The 15,893-nt window shown below is 35.9% G+C and overlaps 1 protein-coding gene across 4 annotated transcripts in view; it reads left to right on the forward strand.

Moving 5' to 3' along the window:
* GABPA (GA binding protein transcription factor subunit alpha) overlaps positions 1-14,954 on the forward strand; it is a 32,094-nt gene extending 17,140 nt beyond the window's left edge. For 2 of the 4 annotated variants that reach the window (XM_036348029.1, XM_036348030.1), the window contains exons 6-10: positions 3,189-3,383; positions 5,165-5,218; positions 6,369-6,509; positions 7,062-7,254; positions 11,279-14,954. In XM_036348029.1, the coding sequence (XP_036203922.1) occupies positions 3,189-3,383; positions 5,165-5,218; positions 6,369-6,509; positions 7,062-7,254; positions 11,279-11,507 (812 nt within the window). In that variant the 3' untranslated portion in view covers positions 11,508-14,954. The remainder of the gene's footprint in view (positions 1-3,188; positions 3,384-5,164; positions 5,219-6,368; positions 6,510-7,061; positions 7,255-11,278) is intronic. The other 2 variants (XM_036348031.1, XM_036348032.1) reach the window with 2 other exon arrangements.
* The last annotated feature ends 939 nt before the right edge of the window (positions 14,955-15,893 follow it).

The raw sequence follows: 15,893 nt of genomic DNA on the forward strand, positions 1-15,893 counted from the left end.
ATCAGTCTCCACATGTTTCACTTAAACCTCTCCTGCCAATTGGAACCACCATGACCTGAGCCAGTAGGGGTTCTGTAGGCAGGAATACTTACACATAATTGGTATTCTCCTTGATAGATCTTTTAGGTTATAGCTTTTCCTACTTTGCTGGCTTTTCACTCTGCTTATTGTCTTCAAAAAATTTGTGGAAATCTCCCAAATCATTTCTCAGCTATATTCCTTTGAGTTTTCATCTCTTAAAAAGTCCTTTACTGTCATTTATAGGAGTCTTTGAGAAAAGAAGCAAGCATAGCCAATTAGTAATGTCAAACCAGAAGTACTGGTATCCTATATAATAAAAGGGTAGTATGCAAATTGACCGAACGACAGAATGACTGATCTCTATGATACGCATTGACCACCAGGGGACAGACGCTCAATGCAGGAGCTGCCCCCTGGTGATCAGTGTGCTCCCACAGGGGGAGCACCACTCAGCCACAAGCTGGGCTGATGGCTACTGAGTACAGCAGCCCGCCTCTGCAGTAACACTAAGGATGTCCGACTGCAGCTTAGGCCTGCTCTCCACAGTCGGACATCTCCCAAGGGCTCCCAGACTGAAAGGGCAAAGGCTGGGCTGAGGGAATCCCCGCCGTCCCCCTCCCCCCTCGTTGCACGAATTTTGTGCACAAGGCCTCTAGTTATTTCAGAAAACAAATCAGACTATTTGTAACTATTTCTGTTTTCTCCTAACTTTTTAGATCTTGGTACTTTTTTTGTTTCCTTTTATCCAAAATGAGCTTTCATAGACTTTTGTTAATCCTCACCTGAGTATATTTTTCCATTGATTTTTTTTTTTTTTTTAAGAGAGAGTGGGAGGGAGGCGGAGAGACAGAGAGAGATACATCAGTGTGAGAGAGACACATCAATTGGTTGCCTTCTGCACACCCCAACCACGGCTAGGGATTGAACCTGCAACCAAGGTATATGTCCTTGAGTGGAATCAAACCCGGGACCCTTCAGCCCATGGGCCGACACTCTATCCACTGAGCCAAATTAGCTAGGGTGCTCTCTTAAAGAGAAGAATGGTCTAGCATAGTTTTTCTAACCATCTGCACCCCTCCTCTCTTATTTTTAAGCAGTATTCAAATATAGAGCCACTTGTTTCTCAATTCCTGTTTCCTTACTCCACTTTTATTACCTGGTCTTGCTCTTTCCTTTTTCTTGTACTCAGTTTGAATTCCTCTCCCACCCACCAGTTTCTCCTCTTTGTGGTCCACTCTCTCGAAGTGATTGTGGCTCAGTTTGAAAACGTCACAGGTGTTCACTGCTCTAGCCCCTTAAACCTACCACAGACCGTTGTATTCGCTGCTGTTGGACTGCGCACAACTACTCTGAGTTGCTCCTTTCACCCTGGCCTGTTGTGCTTTTAAGGAATACTTCCTGACTGTGTTCAGGTTTTCCGCACTCACAACGGATAATGTGAGATGTCTCTTTGCTTCTCCCTGTGCATTCCCCGGCACAGATGCTGGTACTATGGAGGGCTTGTGGCTATTACTGCTTTGCCTTCACCTTGCATGTATTTTGGGGTCCATGGGATAACTTATCTCCTGGTTTTATTGTAAATATTAATGGATTTTTTGTTTTGCTCTCTAGGTGCTTTTATTTTTATTTATTTATTTTTTAAATATATTTTATTGATTTTTCACAGAGAGGAAGGAAGAGAGATAGAGAGTTAGAAACATTGATGAGAGAGGAACATCAATCAGCTGCCTCCTGCACACCTCCTACTGGGGATGTGCCCGCAACCAAGGTACATGTCCTTGGCCGGAATCGAACCTGGGACCTTTCAGTCTGCAGGCCGACGCTGTACACACTGAGCCAAACCGGTTAGGGCTCTAGATGCTTTTAGTGATTTTTTTTTTTTTTTTAATTCAGAGAAATTTAAAACTGCTGCTATCTTCTCAGAATCCTCCTTCCTTAACTTTTTGTGAAAAATCAAAATAATCAATTCTGTGGTTATTAGTCCTGTATTCTTATATTGATTATGTTCATTTTACTATAAATTGGCTCTTGATAAGTACCTAAATGTTATTTTTATCACTTATTTTCATATTGAATAGCATGCATCTTGATGGCATATAACCACTATCATTTGGATTGATCATCACCATGCATCAATACCTATACCAAAATTAATTCAGCTAGTATTTATTAAACCTCTGGGTAGAATGCTGTTAGGTCCCAGGATACAACAATGAAATATTTATATGTGTTTGCCATTTTTTCATTTGTGAATTTAATCAGTAAAAAGTGATGAGGACATGAAATTACTTGGATTCACCTTTTGTAAATTCAACAAATGTATGCACAAGGCACTGTAAGTTTTGAAGATAGAATGGTTTACATGACACAGTCCTTGTATTTAAGACCTTAATGAATTATAGGTGAAGAAAGCTAAGTAAAGAGGCAGTTAGCATGTTATATGGTAAGTGCCACCATAAGGGAAAATGCAGAGCTGACAGCTTTTTACAAGAAGTGGATGGGAGGAATGAGTACTTGGTTCACATTTTGGATAAGTTAGCTCCTTAGAAACACCTCCCCCCCTCCCCCCTTTTTTTTTAGTGCACCAAATCCTACACTGCTATAGGACAATTTTTTAAACTTGGATATCTTACTCCATAATCACATATATTATTCCAGTTGGCCCACTGGAGAGCAATTTAGCATTTTGTTTTTCTTGATAAAATTTCAGACTAACTGATGTATAACCATGGGAATCCATCAAAAATTTAGATTAAGAAATTGAAAAATAGCTACCAAGAAAATGTAGCATAAAAATCTTTTTATTTTATATATTGTTTATTTACTTACTTGGGAGAAAAAGGCTGTTTGGATTGTGTGTGTGTGTGTGTGTGTGTGTGTGTGTGTGTGTATTGACAAGTTAACTGTAAATGTATATAATATCTAAGATGAAACTAGGCCAGCCGTGGGCAAACTACGGCCCGTTTGAAATGAATAAAACTAAAAAAAAAAAGACCGTACCCTTTTATGTAATGATGTTTACTTTGAATTTATATTAGTTCACACAAACACTCCATCCATGCTTTTGTTCCGGCCCTCCGGTCCAGTTTAAGAACCCATTGTGGCCCTCGAGTCAAAAAGTTTGCCCACCCCTGAACTAGGCTAATGGTAATATTTTTTCTTTTTAGATCCTATACAGTGGTCTACAGACCAAGTCTTACATTGGGTAGTTTGGGTCATGAAGGAATTCAGCATGACTGATATAGACCTCAGCACACTCAACATTTCAGGACGAGAATTATGTAGTCTCAACCAAGAAGAGTTTTTCCAGCGGGTCCCTCGGGGAGAAATTCTCTGGAGTCATCTGGAGCTTCTTCGGAAATGTATGAATTGGAGTTATTACCTATTTACATCGTAACTTAGGTTTAATTTTACATTTTTACCTTTGTTATCGTAATTGCTTATTTTATTGATAATAGCAATAATACTTAACGTTTATTAACTGGATAAGGCTGTGGTAAGAGTTTTATATGTATTATCTTATTTAATCTCCGTATTAAGGCTGCAAATCACAGAGTGCCTATATGGTCTTATTATAAGCTTTCAAAAACCTCTCTCTGTCCATGCTGTGCCTTCGGCTTTGAGAGATCCCAGGAAAAAGATGAAACTCTTTCTGAGAATTAGGGCTTAGAGGCTAATCTGATCGGTTGGTCATGCCTGTGCTATGTAATGGTGACTCTCTCTTTTGCCTTTTCAGGCTAGGGCACCTTTGTTCATTTATAGTCACAAATAGAACAGTTTCCATTTCAGTAGCACCTTTTACCTCTTCAAGGTACTTTTATAAAATTTGGGAGTGAGGGGGAGATCTGCCACAAACATAAGGCATGGATTTTTCTTCAAGGCAGACAGCAGTTCTTGGGGAAAATACTCAAAACTAGGAATCTGGATAAAATGATAGCATCTTCAGTTTACGGAAAAATTAATTATGTTTCAGGCACTGTGTTCCTGAAAATATTTGCTTTTAATCCTCAGGACAACCTCATGAGGAGGTGGTAGGTTGAGGATATCTCATTTAAACATGAATTAATGTTCAAGTTAGTTGAATAACTTAACCAAAGTCACACATCCAGTAAGTGAGTGCTCAGATCAGAATCCAGATCTCTCCTAGGCTAGTTCCATGTCGTTGTTTAAACTCCCAAACTCAGGACCCCCAAAGAAAACTTCGATCTGACAGGTGGGATTCAGACTTCTTTTTAGTCCCCCAGCCCTTTCCAGCTCTGTGTGTCTGGAACTGGGTCCTGGCATGGTGCCTTAAGTAGAACTGTGTTGGGAGCCCAGGTCTCAGAACTCACTGTCAGTACACATATGATTGCTGGTGGGTACAATTCAATTTCAAGACAGAAGCTTCGGAACAATAATGGGCAGTAAATAGGCTAAAGTCATAGAGACTGGGAAGCATTCCTCTTGTTGGAGAGGTAAAGAATAGCATCTGAGTAAGGAATAGCGATAGATGAGTAACGAATGGTTCTCTAATGGGTCACGTTAGGGCCATTTACGATGCACTCTTATGTTGGGAGCTGTATTTGTAGACATGTTAAATTATCTAGTGTAGTTGTGACATTTAGGACGTTTACAGTTTTATTGAAAATGTATCTGTCTTTAAAGCATTATCAAATTAAAGCAGTGTTATTAAAAAGTGGATATTAGAACAGATTATTAAATTATGAAGATTTCTCAGATCATGTTGAGGGAGCCTTTTTGAAGAGTATATATAAATAATTTCAGTGTGGTATATAGTCTCTTTTCTGATCTGATAATGAAGATTTTCGTGTTTTACATGGTTTTATATAGATAGATAAATAGATTTAGATATAGATATTTACATTAGAAATTACTCTCTGAATAATGAACTCTAAAAGAAATTGAAGCTTTCTCTGCTACTTCTCTTAAAAATATCTGTTCGTTATAAAGTGATTATCAAATATTTTTTAAAGTTATCATTCCAGTAAGTTTCAATTGTTTAATGTTTTGCTTTTTTGTTTGTTTGGTTTTGCTTGTAATTGTGGACTTTCTTATAAAAGGATCAAATTTATTAAGTTCAATTTTACTGGATTGGGGTTTACATTCTGGTTTTAAATGAAAACAAATTATGTGTGTTCTTCAGATGTATTGGCAAGCCAGGAACAACAGATGAACGAGATAGTTACTATTGATCAACGTGAGTATTCATGCCCATAATATACGGCCCATTTGTCAATAAGAGATGTTTCCGTTATTCAGTACTGTGAGGTAGTAAAAAAAAAGAACAAACTAAATATTTATGAAGTATTTTAGATATACAAAGAAAAAATAAACGATAACCACCATCTACATACCATAACACCATACCTATTAAAAACTAAATCTTTATATGTAAAATCTAAACTTTACCAGTTGTAGATCCCATTTTAAATGACTATCCTGAAGTGGATGTTTATCGTTCTATGTAGATTTTTACCAGTTATGTAACCATAAATACTTTATAGCATTGTTTTGCACATTTAAACTTTTTGGGTAAAGGTATGAGACTTAGCCATGTTGATACTTACTGCTCAATTTTATTCATTTTCACTGCTGTATATTCAACTTTGTCAACATCACTGAATAAGCATTTGTCAGAATATACATGAGATTCTCTGATTGTAATATCAAGTTTCTATCTTTTCAAACTTACTAGGTATTACCAGTTTTTTCCTCAAAGTGGTGGTATAAGTTTATACTCTCATCAGTAGTGGAATGTGAGTCCTCATTTGTCCACATTTTCTCCAGCATCTGATAAACCATTTTTTTTTTAAATCATTTTTTTTTTAATATTTTATTGATTTTTTACAGAGAGGAAGGGAGAGGGATAGAGAGTTAGAAACATCGATGAGAGAGAAACATCGATCAGCTGCCTCCTGCACATCCCAAACTGGGGATGTGCCCGCAACCAAGGTACATGCCCTTGACCGGAATTGGACCTGGGACCTTTCAGTCCGCAGTCCGATGCTCTATCCACTGAGCCAAACCGGTTAGGGCGATAAACCATTTTTAATGAACAAATATTTTAAGACTGTATATACATCACTAAGTTATTTAAAAAATAAGACCAACTCTTACTAAGTTGAGATTCATGAACCGTAATGCAAACAAACATCATACCTTATCCTTGGAACTTTTTTTGTAATTTTGTTTAAAACTTATGGATTAAAGCTTTTTGAAATGAGGCCTTTTGTTGATGTAATTAGAGGGGCATTCGTTAAACTTAATTGCATTTTATGTCTTTCAGTAGTTTTTTTCCTGCTTGTATTAGAAGTGGAAACAGGTTTTTCCCTTGTCTTTATTTGCAGCTGTCCAAATTATTCCAGCATCAGTTCAGTCTGCAACACCAACTACCATTAAAGGTATAAACAGCAGTGCAAAGGCAGCTAAAGTACAAAGAGCTCCAAGGATTTCAGGAGAAGATAGAAGTTCACCTGGGAACAGAACAGGTATTTTTGCATTCTTATCTGGTATTTATAATATTTATCAAATTATGTATATTTTGTTTTATTTCACTATTAGAGGCCCGGTGCACGGATTTGTGCACCCATGGGGTCCCTCAGCCTGGCCTGCAGGGATCGGGTAGAAACCAGCTCTCTGACATCTCTCAGGGGGCCCCGGATTGCAAGAGGGCACAGGCCAGGCCGAGGGACCCCTCTAGTGCATGATTGGGGCAGGGGAGGGACCGTGGAAGGGCTCCAGGGCGATCGGCTGGACCCCAGCAGCAAGCTAACCTACCTGTCGGAGCTTCTGCCCCCTGGTGGTCAGTGCATAGCATAGTGACTGATCAAACGGATGGTCAGACACTTAGCATATTACGCTTTTATTATATAGGATGTGAAAATCTGAGTATGGCCTATTTCTCTGGCAGTGCTTAGACAGTTTTTGGAAAAAACTGTGCTTTTAGCATGGTTGAGCTAAAAACCAGAGAGCCTGTTTGTTGCCTTTTGCCCTCTTTTAATTCATAGCACTTTGGTCAATGCTTGTCCCTGTCAATTTAGGAAACAATGGCCAGATTCAACTGTGGCAGTTTTTGCTAGAACTTCTTACTGACAAGGATGCTCGAGACTGCATTTCTTGGGTTGGTGATGAAGGCGAGTTTAAACTAAATCAGCCTGAACTGGTTGCACAAAAATGGGGACAACGTAAAAATAAACCTACAATGAACTATGAGAAACTCAGTCGTGCATTAAGGTAAGATTTATTACTTTTTAAATATCAAGCTTTTCTAAAAAATGGCTCCTTCCTCTAGGTGTGAACACTGTGATGTAATGGTGTTAAAATCCTTGACTTGTTCACAAGATGTTTTATATATATGCTAAAATTTTTCATACTTACGTTAAAAATGGCTTCTTTATTTTTTTATTTATTTATTTTTATTGCTTAAAGTATTACAAAGGGTATTACATATGTGTCCTTTTTTTCCCCCCGCCCTTGACAATCCCCTGGCCTCCCCTACTCCCCAGTGTCTTATGTCCATTGGTTATGCTTATATGCATGCATACAAGTCTTTCGGTTGATCTCTTACCCACCTCCCTCCTACCCCCCCAACCCTCCCTGGCCTTCCCGCTGCAGTTTGACAATCTGTTTGAGGCAGCTCTGCTTCTGTATCTATTATTGTTCAAAAGTTTATAATGGTCTCTATTATCCATGAATGAGTGAGATCATGTGGTATTTTAAAAATGGCTTCTTAAAAAGATTTTTAGTAATAATTTTGAGGTACATAAAAGTTTTTTTTATAGATTATTCTAAGGTTATTTGCTTTTGTTTATCAGGGAATGCCTTGATTTCTTCTTTATATCTGAAGGTTAACTGTTAAATAGATTATTCTTGGCTGGCAGTTCTTACCTTTCAATATTTTGAGTGTCATTCCACTCCAGGCCTGTCCCGTAATCTGCTGATAGCCTGATGGGGAAAAGTTATTTGTTTTTATCTGATTTAAAAGCATATACTACTCTGTTTAAAACCAACATATTTAATCTTTGAGGTTTCTATTATTTACATAACAGATAAAGATGCTGTCATTTGCATAGGTGCATTGAGTGTAAACTTGAGCAAATATGCAAAATGTTGTCTTTTTATAATTGGATGCAAAATGGTGGCCTGTTTTCCTGTTTTTTTCTCCCCCTACAATCTGCCTAAATCTGAATATCCAACCTTTACATTGATAGAATTGAAATGGAATAAAATTACTTATAATTTCCCCTAAGTAGTATAAAATTTTTTTGATGTAATTGCTATAAGAAATTATATTTGTTACAATGATGGAAATTCAGTGTGTGTTTTTAAGTATCTGGGAAGTAGTATATATAGGAATATCATAGAATTCTTTTATGATATTATTTTTTAAAAAATATTTTTAAAAAAATTATTTTTGAAGAGTGAATGTAGTAAAGTAGTTCTGCAATTTACTTCTGTATTTCTAAATATCATTTATGTTGCTACTTCACATTTCCCTTGGATATTGTGTATGAGTTTCATAGTGAGAGATTATGATCATGATGCCTGTATTTGTCAACAGTAGAGTGAATAAATAAATTATGGTATACAAGAGAATATACTGTGTACCCATGAAAATGAACTGTTGTTGCTACAAGCACTGGTACTAAACCTCGTAATACAATCTTCAGTGAAAGAATTCAGACCCCCCCCCCCCCCCCCAAAATCCAGACCCGTTCATATCCTATATGAATGCATTTAGATAGTAAAGTGCAAAAAGCAGAAAAACTAACAGCATTTAGGATGCATTTTTGGCCCAGTCGGCATGGCTCAATGTTTAAATGTCGACCTGTGAACCAGGATCATGGTTCGATTCCCAATCACATTTTTGAGTGGTAAGACTATAAATAAAAGCACTGAGATTACTATCATGAAACAGGATTGTGTTTACCTTTGGGGTGGGGGAAGTGATGATTGGGAGGAGCCATGGAGGGGATTCTGGGGTGCTGGCAGTGTTGTTTCCTGACCTGAGTCATATTTAACAGGTGAAAGTGCAATTTGTAATCACTGAGTTCACTTTTTTGTCCTTTTTGTTTGTGTAGTATATTTCACAATTTAAAAGGTTAAAAAAGTATTTTTTTTTTTTAAAGAGGGAGGAAATAAATCATGACCATGAAAATTCAGGTACTATGTACCTTTCAACTTTCCTCATTTTAGAGAGGGGACAAATGCAATGAATTGGTGGTGGTTGTGTAATTTATCTACTAGATTGAAGGAAGTATTAAGTAAAATTAAAACTTATGTGTATAAATTTTTTATCACCTCTTGCCAAGAAACTTAAGACTATACCAACTTAATTTTTCTCTTTGAAATATAAAACCACTTCCCTTCTTCATTTTCCTTTTTTCTATGGTGTCTGCTTGTACGGCCTTACATATTATGTAGAAACTAGAGGCCCAGTGCACAAAATTCGTACACTGGTAGGGTCCCTAGCGGCTGCCAACTGCCAGCTGGGTACTCCCTCCCTTCCCCCGGCCGGCCCCATCCCCTGGTTGAACTTTCGGATGACCTCCTGGTCGAGGGGACAATTTGCATACTATGCTTTTATTATATAGGATTTCCTTAAGAAATTGAAATGCCAGTAGCATTTTAAACTGGATGCCAAGGATTTGGTGGTTTGTAGACTGAGATCTAAATTATGTATTAACGTAATTGACACAAAAGGGAAAACAAGATTATAGCCAATGTTATATATCTTACTGGGAGGAAGTGAACATGACTATTCTGTTTTTGCTTTTCTGCATTTAGGGAAAGATGACATGATTTCCTGTGTTTAGGTCAGTCATTTCATTAATGCACTCAATTAAATGGAGTGACTTTTATAATAAAATCCTGCTAAATATGGTAGTTTATACCATTGGTACTTTTTCAAACGTTCCTTTTGTAATAAGTTACTAACAACTTTTGTCAAATGGGTGCAAATAGGCAGTGCAATTTTAACACAAAGGCTTCACAGTCTGCCGGCCCAGAAGTATTCACTTAGGAAGCCCCCCTCCCCCCCTTTATTGGAGTTGGAATTGGCAGGGCATAGTGGTAAATAAAGTCTGTTTTCCGAGTTAGATATAAATTCTGTCCTATTTCCATCTCCATAGAAAGCAGCAATAAACTAGACTTCTAGAGCAGTGGTTTTCAACCAGTGTGCCGCAAGAATTTTTATGCTATACCTATTTAGTCAGGGCACTGGCCTCTTTTCCCTTAGATTGTCAAATAAAAAATGACAACAGCCAACACAATAGCCGTTTGGTGTGACTGAATCAAAATTAGAACTTTTTTTTGTCAGAATGGTAAAACATACTTTTTGGTGTGCCTCAGAATTTTAGTAATTTATGTGTTCCATGAGATGAAAAGGATTGAAAATCACTGTTCTGGAGTGATTTCCCCAAGGCTTAGAAGCCTTGTTTCTTAATGATGTACTTCCCGTTTTTCTGTGTTGTTTCTTCTACCCTGTTTACTTATACTTTTTTTTTTTTTTTTTTATTCTTTTGAGGTTCCCTATTGGGTTTGGTGAATTTCTCAGAAAGGAAAGTCTTTACATATTAACTGAAGGCATGGTTACACAATATAGGGTTTTGTACAAGACAGAAAAGAAGTGTGGACCATTCCAGCAATCCATAGGATATATTAAAAATTTCTTTGCATTATATGGATTCTTAATTGTTAACATAGCTTATATTTTATAGAGGATTATGTGCTAGTTATTGTATGCTTAGGCACTTTGCAAAGGTAATCCTTTTAATCCTCAACAGTTCTATGAGGGTAAGTACTGTTAAATCTTATTTTATAGAAGTGGAATAAAAGCTTAGAGAAAATGTGGCTTTCTTCTGGTCACAAAGGAAATTATAAGTAAAGATGCTAGATTTCAAATCTCAGCATTCTGGTTCTAAGCCCCTGTCCATAGGTTCTGTTACTGCTCCCAAAGTTTTTTGTTTTATTTAAAAATATTTCCTTTAAATCAGTGTTTTATCCTAATTGTGGAAAACATGCTTTGAAAATGTAGTATGTAAAGTTTTGGAGTGCTGAGCATTGAAATTTTAGTAAGTAATGTTTTGAAGTTTCCTTGCATAGTAACATTTAATATTTCTATATGACTTCCTGTTAACTTCTGTTATGATAGATGCAGTATTCTCTTAGTCTTTTGCGTATGGAAGAGTATGAAATACTGTGCGAAGCCCAAACTCTCTTTTTTATATAGTACTGATGTGTTTTTCTCTTTTTAAAGGTATTATTATGATGGAGACATGATTTGTAAAGTTCAGGGCAAGAGATTTGTGTACAAGTTTGTCTGTGACTTGAAGACTCTTATTGGATACAGTGCAGCAGAGTTGAACCGTTTGGTCACAGAGTGTGAACAGAAGAAACTTGCAAAGATGCAGCTCCATGGAATCGCCCAGCCTGTCACAGCAGTCGCCCTGGCTGCAGCTTCTCTGCAAGCAGAAAAGGATAACTGAGCCCAGGATCTGCTGGGATTTCAAGGTCTTTCTTAACTCTGAGAGCACGCATTGCTCTCACCTTTATTACTGAATTTGAATCTTCCTTTATTTCTAAACTGTACAGTCTAATGCATGATTTTTTTTATAAATATTTCATACTCTTGTGAATTTGGATCTTTTTACTTTGAGCATATATTTTAGAATATAAGTATGTTACAGGATCACCACAATGGCTTCAGTATGAAGGCAGGTTCATTGTGGGTAGTTTGTTAACAGTCAGGAAAGCTAAACTGGTCAGTATTAATGTCTAGCCCTACCAAAAATAGCCAGCAGCATCTGAGGATGAAAAATAAATGAAGTATCTTCAGGAAACAGTCTGGCTTAACTATTTTTGAAAGTATAACTGTTTACCCTCTCTGCTGCTTTAGATGTTACTTTACATAAAACCAGAAAATGGGACTTTAACAGCTAAAGCATGTGTGCCTGTTTCATCTAATCAGGCAGAGCTAAAATAGTCATATCAAATAAAAGTATAATATTAATAAATTACTAAACTAATAGTATCAAGTTATTAAAGTAATTTATATATTTGCAAGCAAAGGACAAAGAAGTCAACTGGCAGAAGAGCAGTGCTGAAGAGGGAGACCCAGGTTTAAATCTGGCTCAGGTTTCTGTATAGATTCACAATGTTAGGTCAAGAATTTAAATTCTAAGAGAGGCATTGAATCTAATAAACCAACTATTACAAAAATTTTGAAATGATCTCTGTTTTTCCTGTCAGAGATCTAAAAAACCGAGAAGGTATACCTCAGCCAGAAAATTGGTTTGGCTTCTCTCTCTCTCTCTCTCTCTCTCTCTCTCTCTCTCTCTCTCTCTCTCTCTCTCTCTCTTTAATTACCCTTTCATGCTGGTTTATTATGCAAAACAGTTTACTTACATGGTCATTGTGTTTCTGATGAAATGAAGACTTTAAATCAGTCATCAGTACTTCACCTTTCAAGATATTAGGAAATTATTTGCAAATAGTTTAAAAAGAAAATTTTACCTCCAGTACAGGCAGTTTTCTCTTAAAGCAAAATTGTCCATTTATTTAATTTTCTCCTTTTGAATATTTATATATCTGAGTACACAGATATCTGTATACATGTCCACTTTACCATTTCCTATAAATACAGGTATACACATATATGAAGACATAATATTCAGAAGGAAAGATATTTCAGAAGGTAATAACTCACTTTTTTAATCTTAAAAAATTAATTAATTCTTTTATATATGAAACTCTTTGCTTACCACAAGCTAACACTAAGCAGAAGTGGCTAGAAATATGTATCTTTTTTGTTTGTTTGCTTGCTCGCTCTCCTTGCTATCTTTTGTTTTGTTGTTTGTTTTAAGGTATTATGTACAAATCCTGATGTGAGATACTGGCAAATAACTTCTAATCCTCTTATAGCAGAAGATTTATTCTCAAATATTACTTTATGCACATTCTCCCTCATCATTTACTTTAAATTCATTCCTCTAAACAGGTTTATAAGGGTTGGTTAATGCTTTTGACTAACCAGGAGGAAAGGGCCATGGTAAGATAGGCAACGTGGCATTGCTAGCAGTTGCTGCCATCAATATACTAAATAGCATTTGGAATGAACCGCAGGAGACAGGGCTCTTAGGAGCAAGGAGAGGAGAGGTCTATGATCTCCTTGTCTGATAACCTCAAATCATAATTTTAAGTGCTGTGCTTTAGGGCTACAAAGTATAATGTCGGTCCATTTATATGACTGTATTAAGTCCTTTAAGACTCTGCAGTACACACCTAAAAAAGAATAAAGTTTGTAACATCCCACTGTTACCATTTTATAAACACACACAAAATAGACTGACAAATTATTAATATATATTGGGTGCAGTGGTTGCAAGAATATCTGAGTAGACTAGCAATAAGAAATAATAACAAAAGCTCTACTTTCAGATAACCAATAGCTAAAAATAAGGTTTCATATCATCCACTTATGGCCTAGGGTCATGGTTGGCAAACTACGGCTCTTTGGCCCCTTGAGTGTGGCTCTTCCTAAGCCTTAGGAGTACCCTAATTAAGTTAATAACAGTGTACCTACCTATGTAGTTTAAGTTTAAAAAATTTGGCTCTCAAAAGAAATTTCAATCATTGTACTGTTGATATTTGGCTCTGTTGACTAATGAGTTTGCCAACCACTAACCTAGGGAATTGACAAATCACTTATAGTTCTAAAAAAATTACACTATTCTGATATATTTTCAAGAGCTTAAAATACTTGACTTTTGAAATGCTTTTAAGGTGACATTATGTTAACCTTTTAGCCAGGATGGCAGACTTCCTTTATATCTCAGTTATAGGTGTGTGTGTATACATTTTTTTATTTTTTTTAAAGCAAGGAACACTCACATTTCTTTGAGAGCCCAAAGTCAAATTATTATTTCTTCTGTAGCATTTCTCAGATGCTTAAAAACAATAACAGATTCTCCATTTTTTTCTCTAAGTTTTTATTGCTCATTATAATTTGAACAGAGACATTTCTCATACATGATCACACCCTTTTCTTTTTTCTCCGTTGCCTCTTATCATTTTATGCACCATAACATAGGTAGTTCCCCCATTTGATTCAAGAAATTTCTGTTACTTTGTGTCAGGTTACGGTAAACGATTTTCACTGTCCTTATTGAGGTTACAGTTATCAGAAAGTCAGGTAGTCTTTTCCCATATTGAAAGATTATGCAAGAAAATATAATTCACACTATTCATTCTTCGTTATGTTTTTATGTATGAATTTTTCATAGGAGAATTTACAAAATATTTAAAGGAAGAAAGATAAAATTATTGGTCATCTTTTATACCTTAAGTACAAGAATAATGAAATGTTCACTTTCGTTTTAAAACTTGTTTTCCACATGAGGTTCTCACTGAGCCACCTTTATAGGTATAGAACTAGCCTGAAGTTTAGAGATTTGTGTTGGCTTCAGAAAATCAAATTAGGCAGAATTGCTCTGTGTGGTTGATCTTCACATGAATCAACTAATTATATTCATTTTGTATCAGTCTATGTCAGTTAATTAGGAAAATTTGTTTAGTTGTTTTTCTCCCCTGATGAATGGTGAAACTCAAGTATGATATTTCTTTAAAGATTTGTACCTCCAGATATTTGCAGCAAGGTCTGCTATTTTCCATATTCATCATTTTATGCTACTGCCTTTAAAAAAGAACTAGTGTATCTTTGAAATAGCACAAAAATGTTTTTAAATTCATAATTGCAAAACAACCTGTGACTGACTAAATGTCTTCATATCTAGGAAGTATAAAAATATTGATATTTAGTGATATTTCACTTGTTGCCAGAAAAAAAAATTCTCAATTTTTTGTAAAAGGGAGGAGGATTTTTGCATACATTTTTACTCTTTAAATAAAGACACTTATGCTGTCATAATAACAATTATGTATTTCTTTGTGGTTTTTATTTTTTTTGTAATTTTACATAAAACAGTTATTTTCTATTTTTACTCAGATAAAAATATTTGTGCATAAAATGTAAAAATAGTAAAATGAGAAAAATAAAACTATTATACATTATATTTCTGTGTTAGAAGTTTTATTCCTGCAAACAGTCTCAAGTTATAGGGATATTTGGTTGGATGAAAATATGACAGTTCACACCTGATGTATATATCATTCCCACATACTTTAAAACCCTCAATTTGTGAAGAACAGATGTCATGAACTAAAATTGAGTGATAGAGTTTAGTCTTTAAAATGAATTAATGAATGCATGCATGCATGAATGAATGAAACCCCATCCACAAAGCCAAACCGTTGTAGAGTAACTGAAGAAATGTTAAGACTGAGTGTGTCAAAAGACAAGCCAATGATTATTAAACTAGAAATTCTTAGTGAAGTCTATTTCTTTTTTTTTTTATTAAAAAAAAATCACTTATCCATGTTGGCTGAGTGACAGCAGGATGCTTCAGCCAGGACTGAAGTGTAGAGGAATCAAAGAGGACAGGAGCAAATGGCTTGTGCTCTTGATTACGGTCAAGCAGTCGTCAAGACTTTGGCATACCTGAAAAAGAAATCAGTCTGAGTGAAATAAGTTGCTTTAAAAACACAGTCTAATTTTACCTGGTTTGAAGTGATGTATATTTGTTCTCCCCAAACACTGATAATATATATATAAATATATATATTTTTGGTGGGACTTTAAACCTGAATTTGTAAGTCAAGAACATGTTTAAAATGCTTTCTTTTACCAAAGAACTTGTATGCATAACCCATAAACACAGACAATAGTGTGATGAAGACCTGGGCAGGGGGGTGGGGTGGGCTATAAGGGGTCAAAGGGAAAAAGGGGACATATGTAATATTTTCAACAATAAAGA

Source organism: Myotis myotis, unplaced genomic scaffold, assembly GCF_014108235.1.
Source record: "Myotis myotis isolate mMyoMyo1 unplaced genomic scaffold, mMyoMyo1.p scaffold_m19_p_2, whole genome shotgun sequence".
Lineage (NCBI taxonomy): Eukaryota > Metazoa > Chordata > Mammalia > Chiroptera > Vespertilionidae > Myotis > Myotis myotis.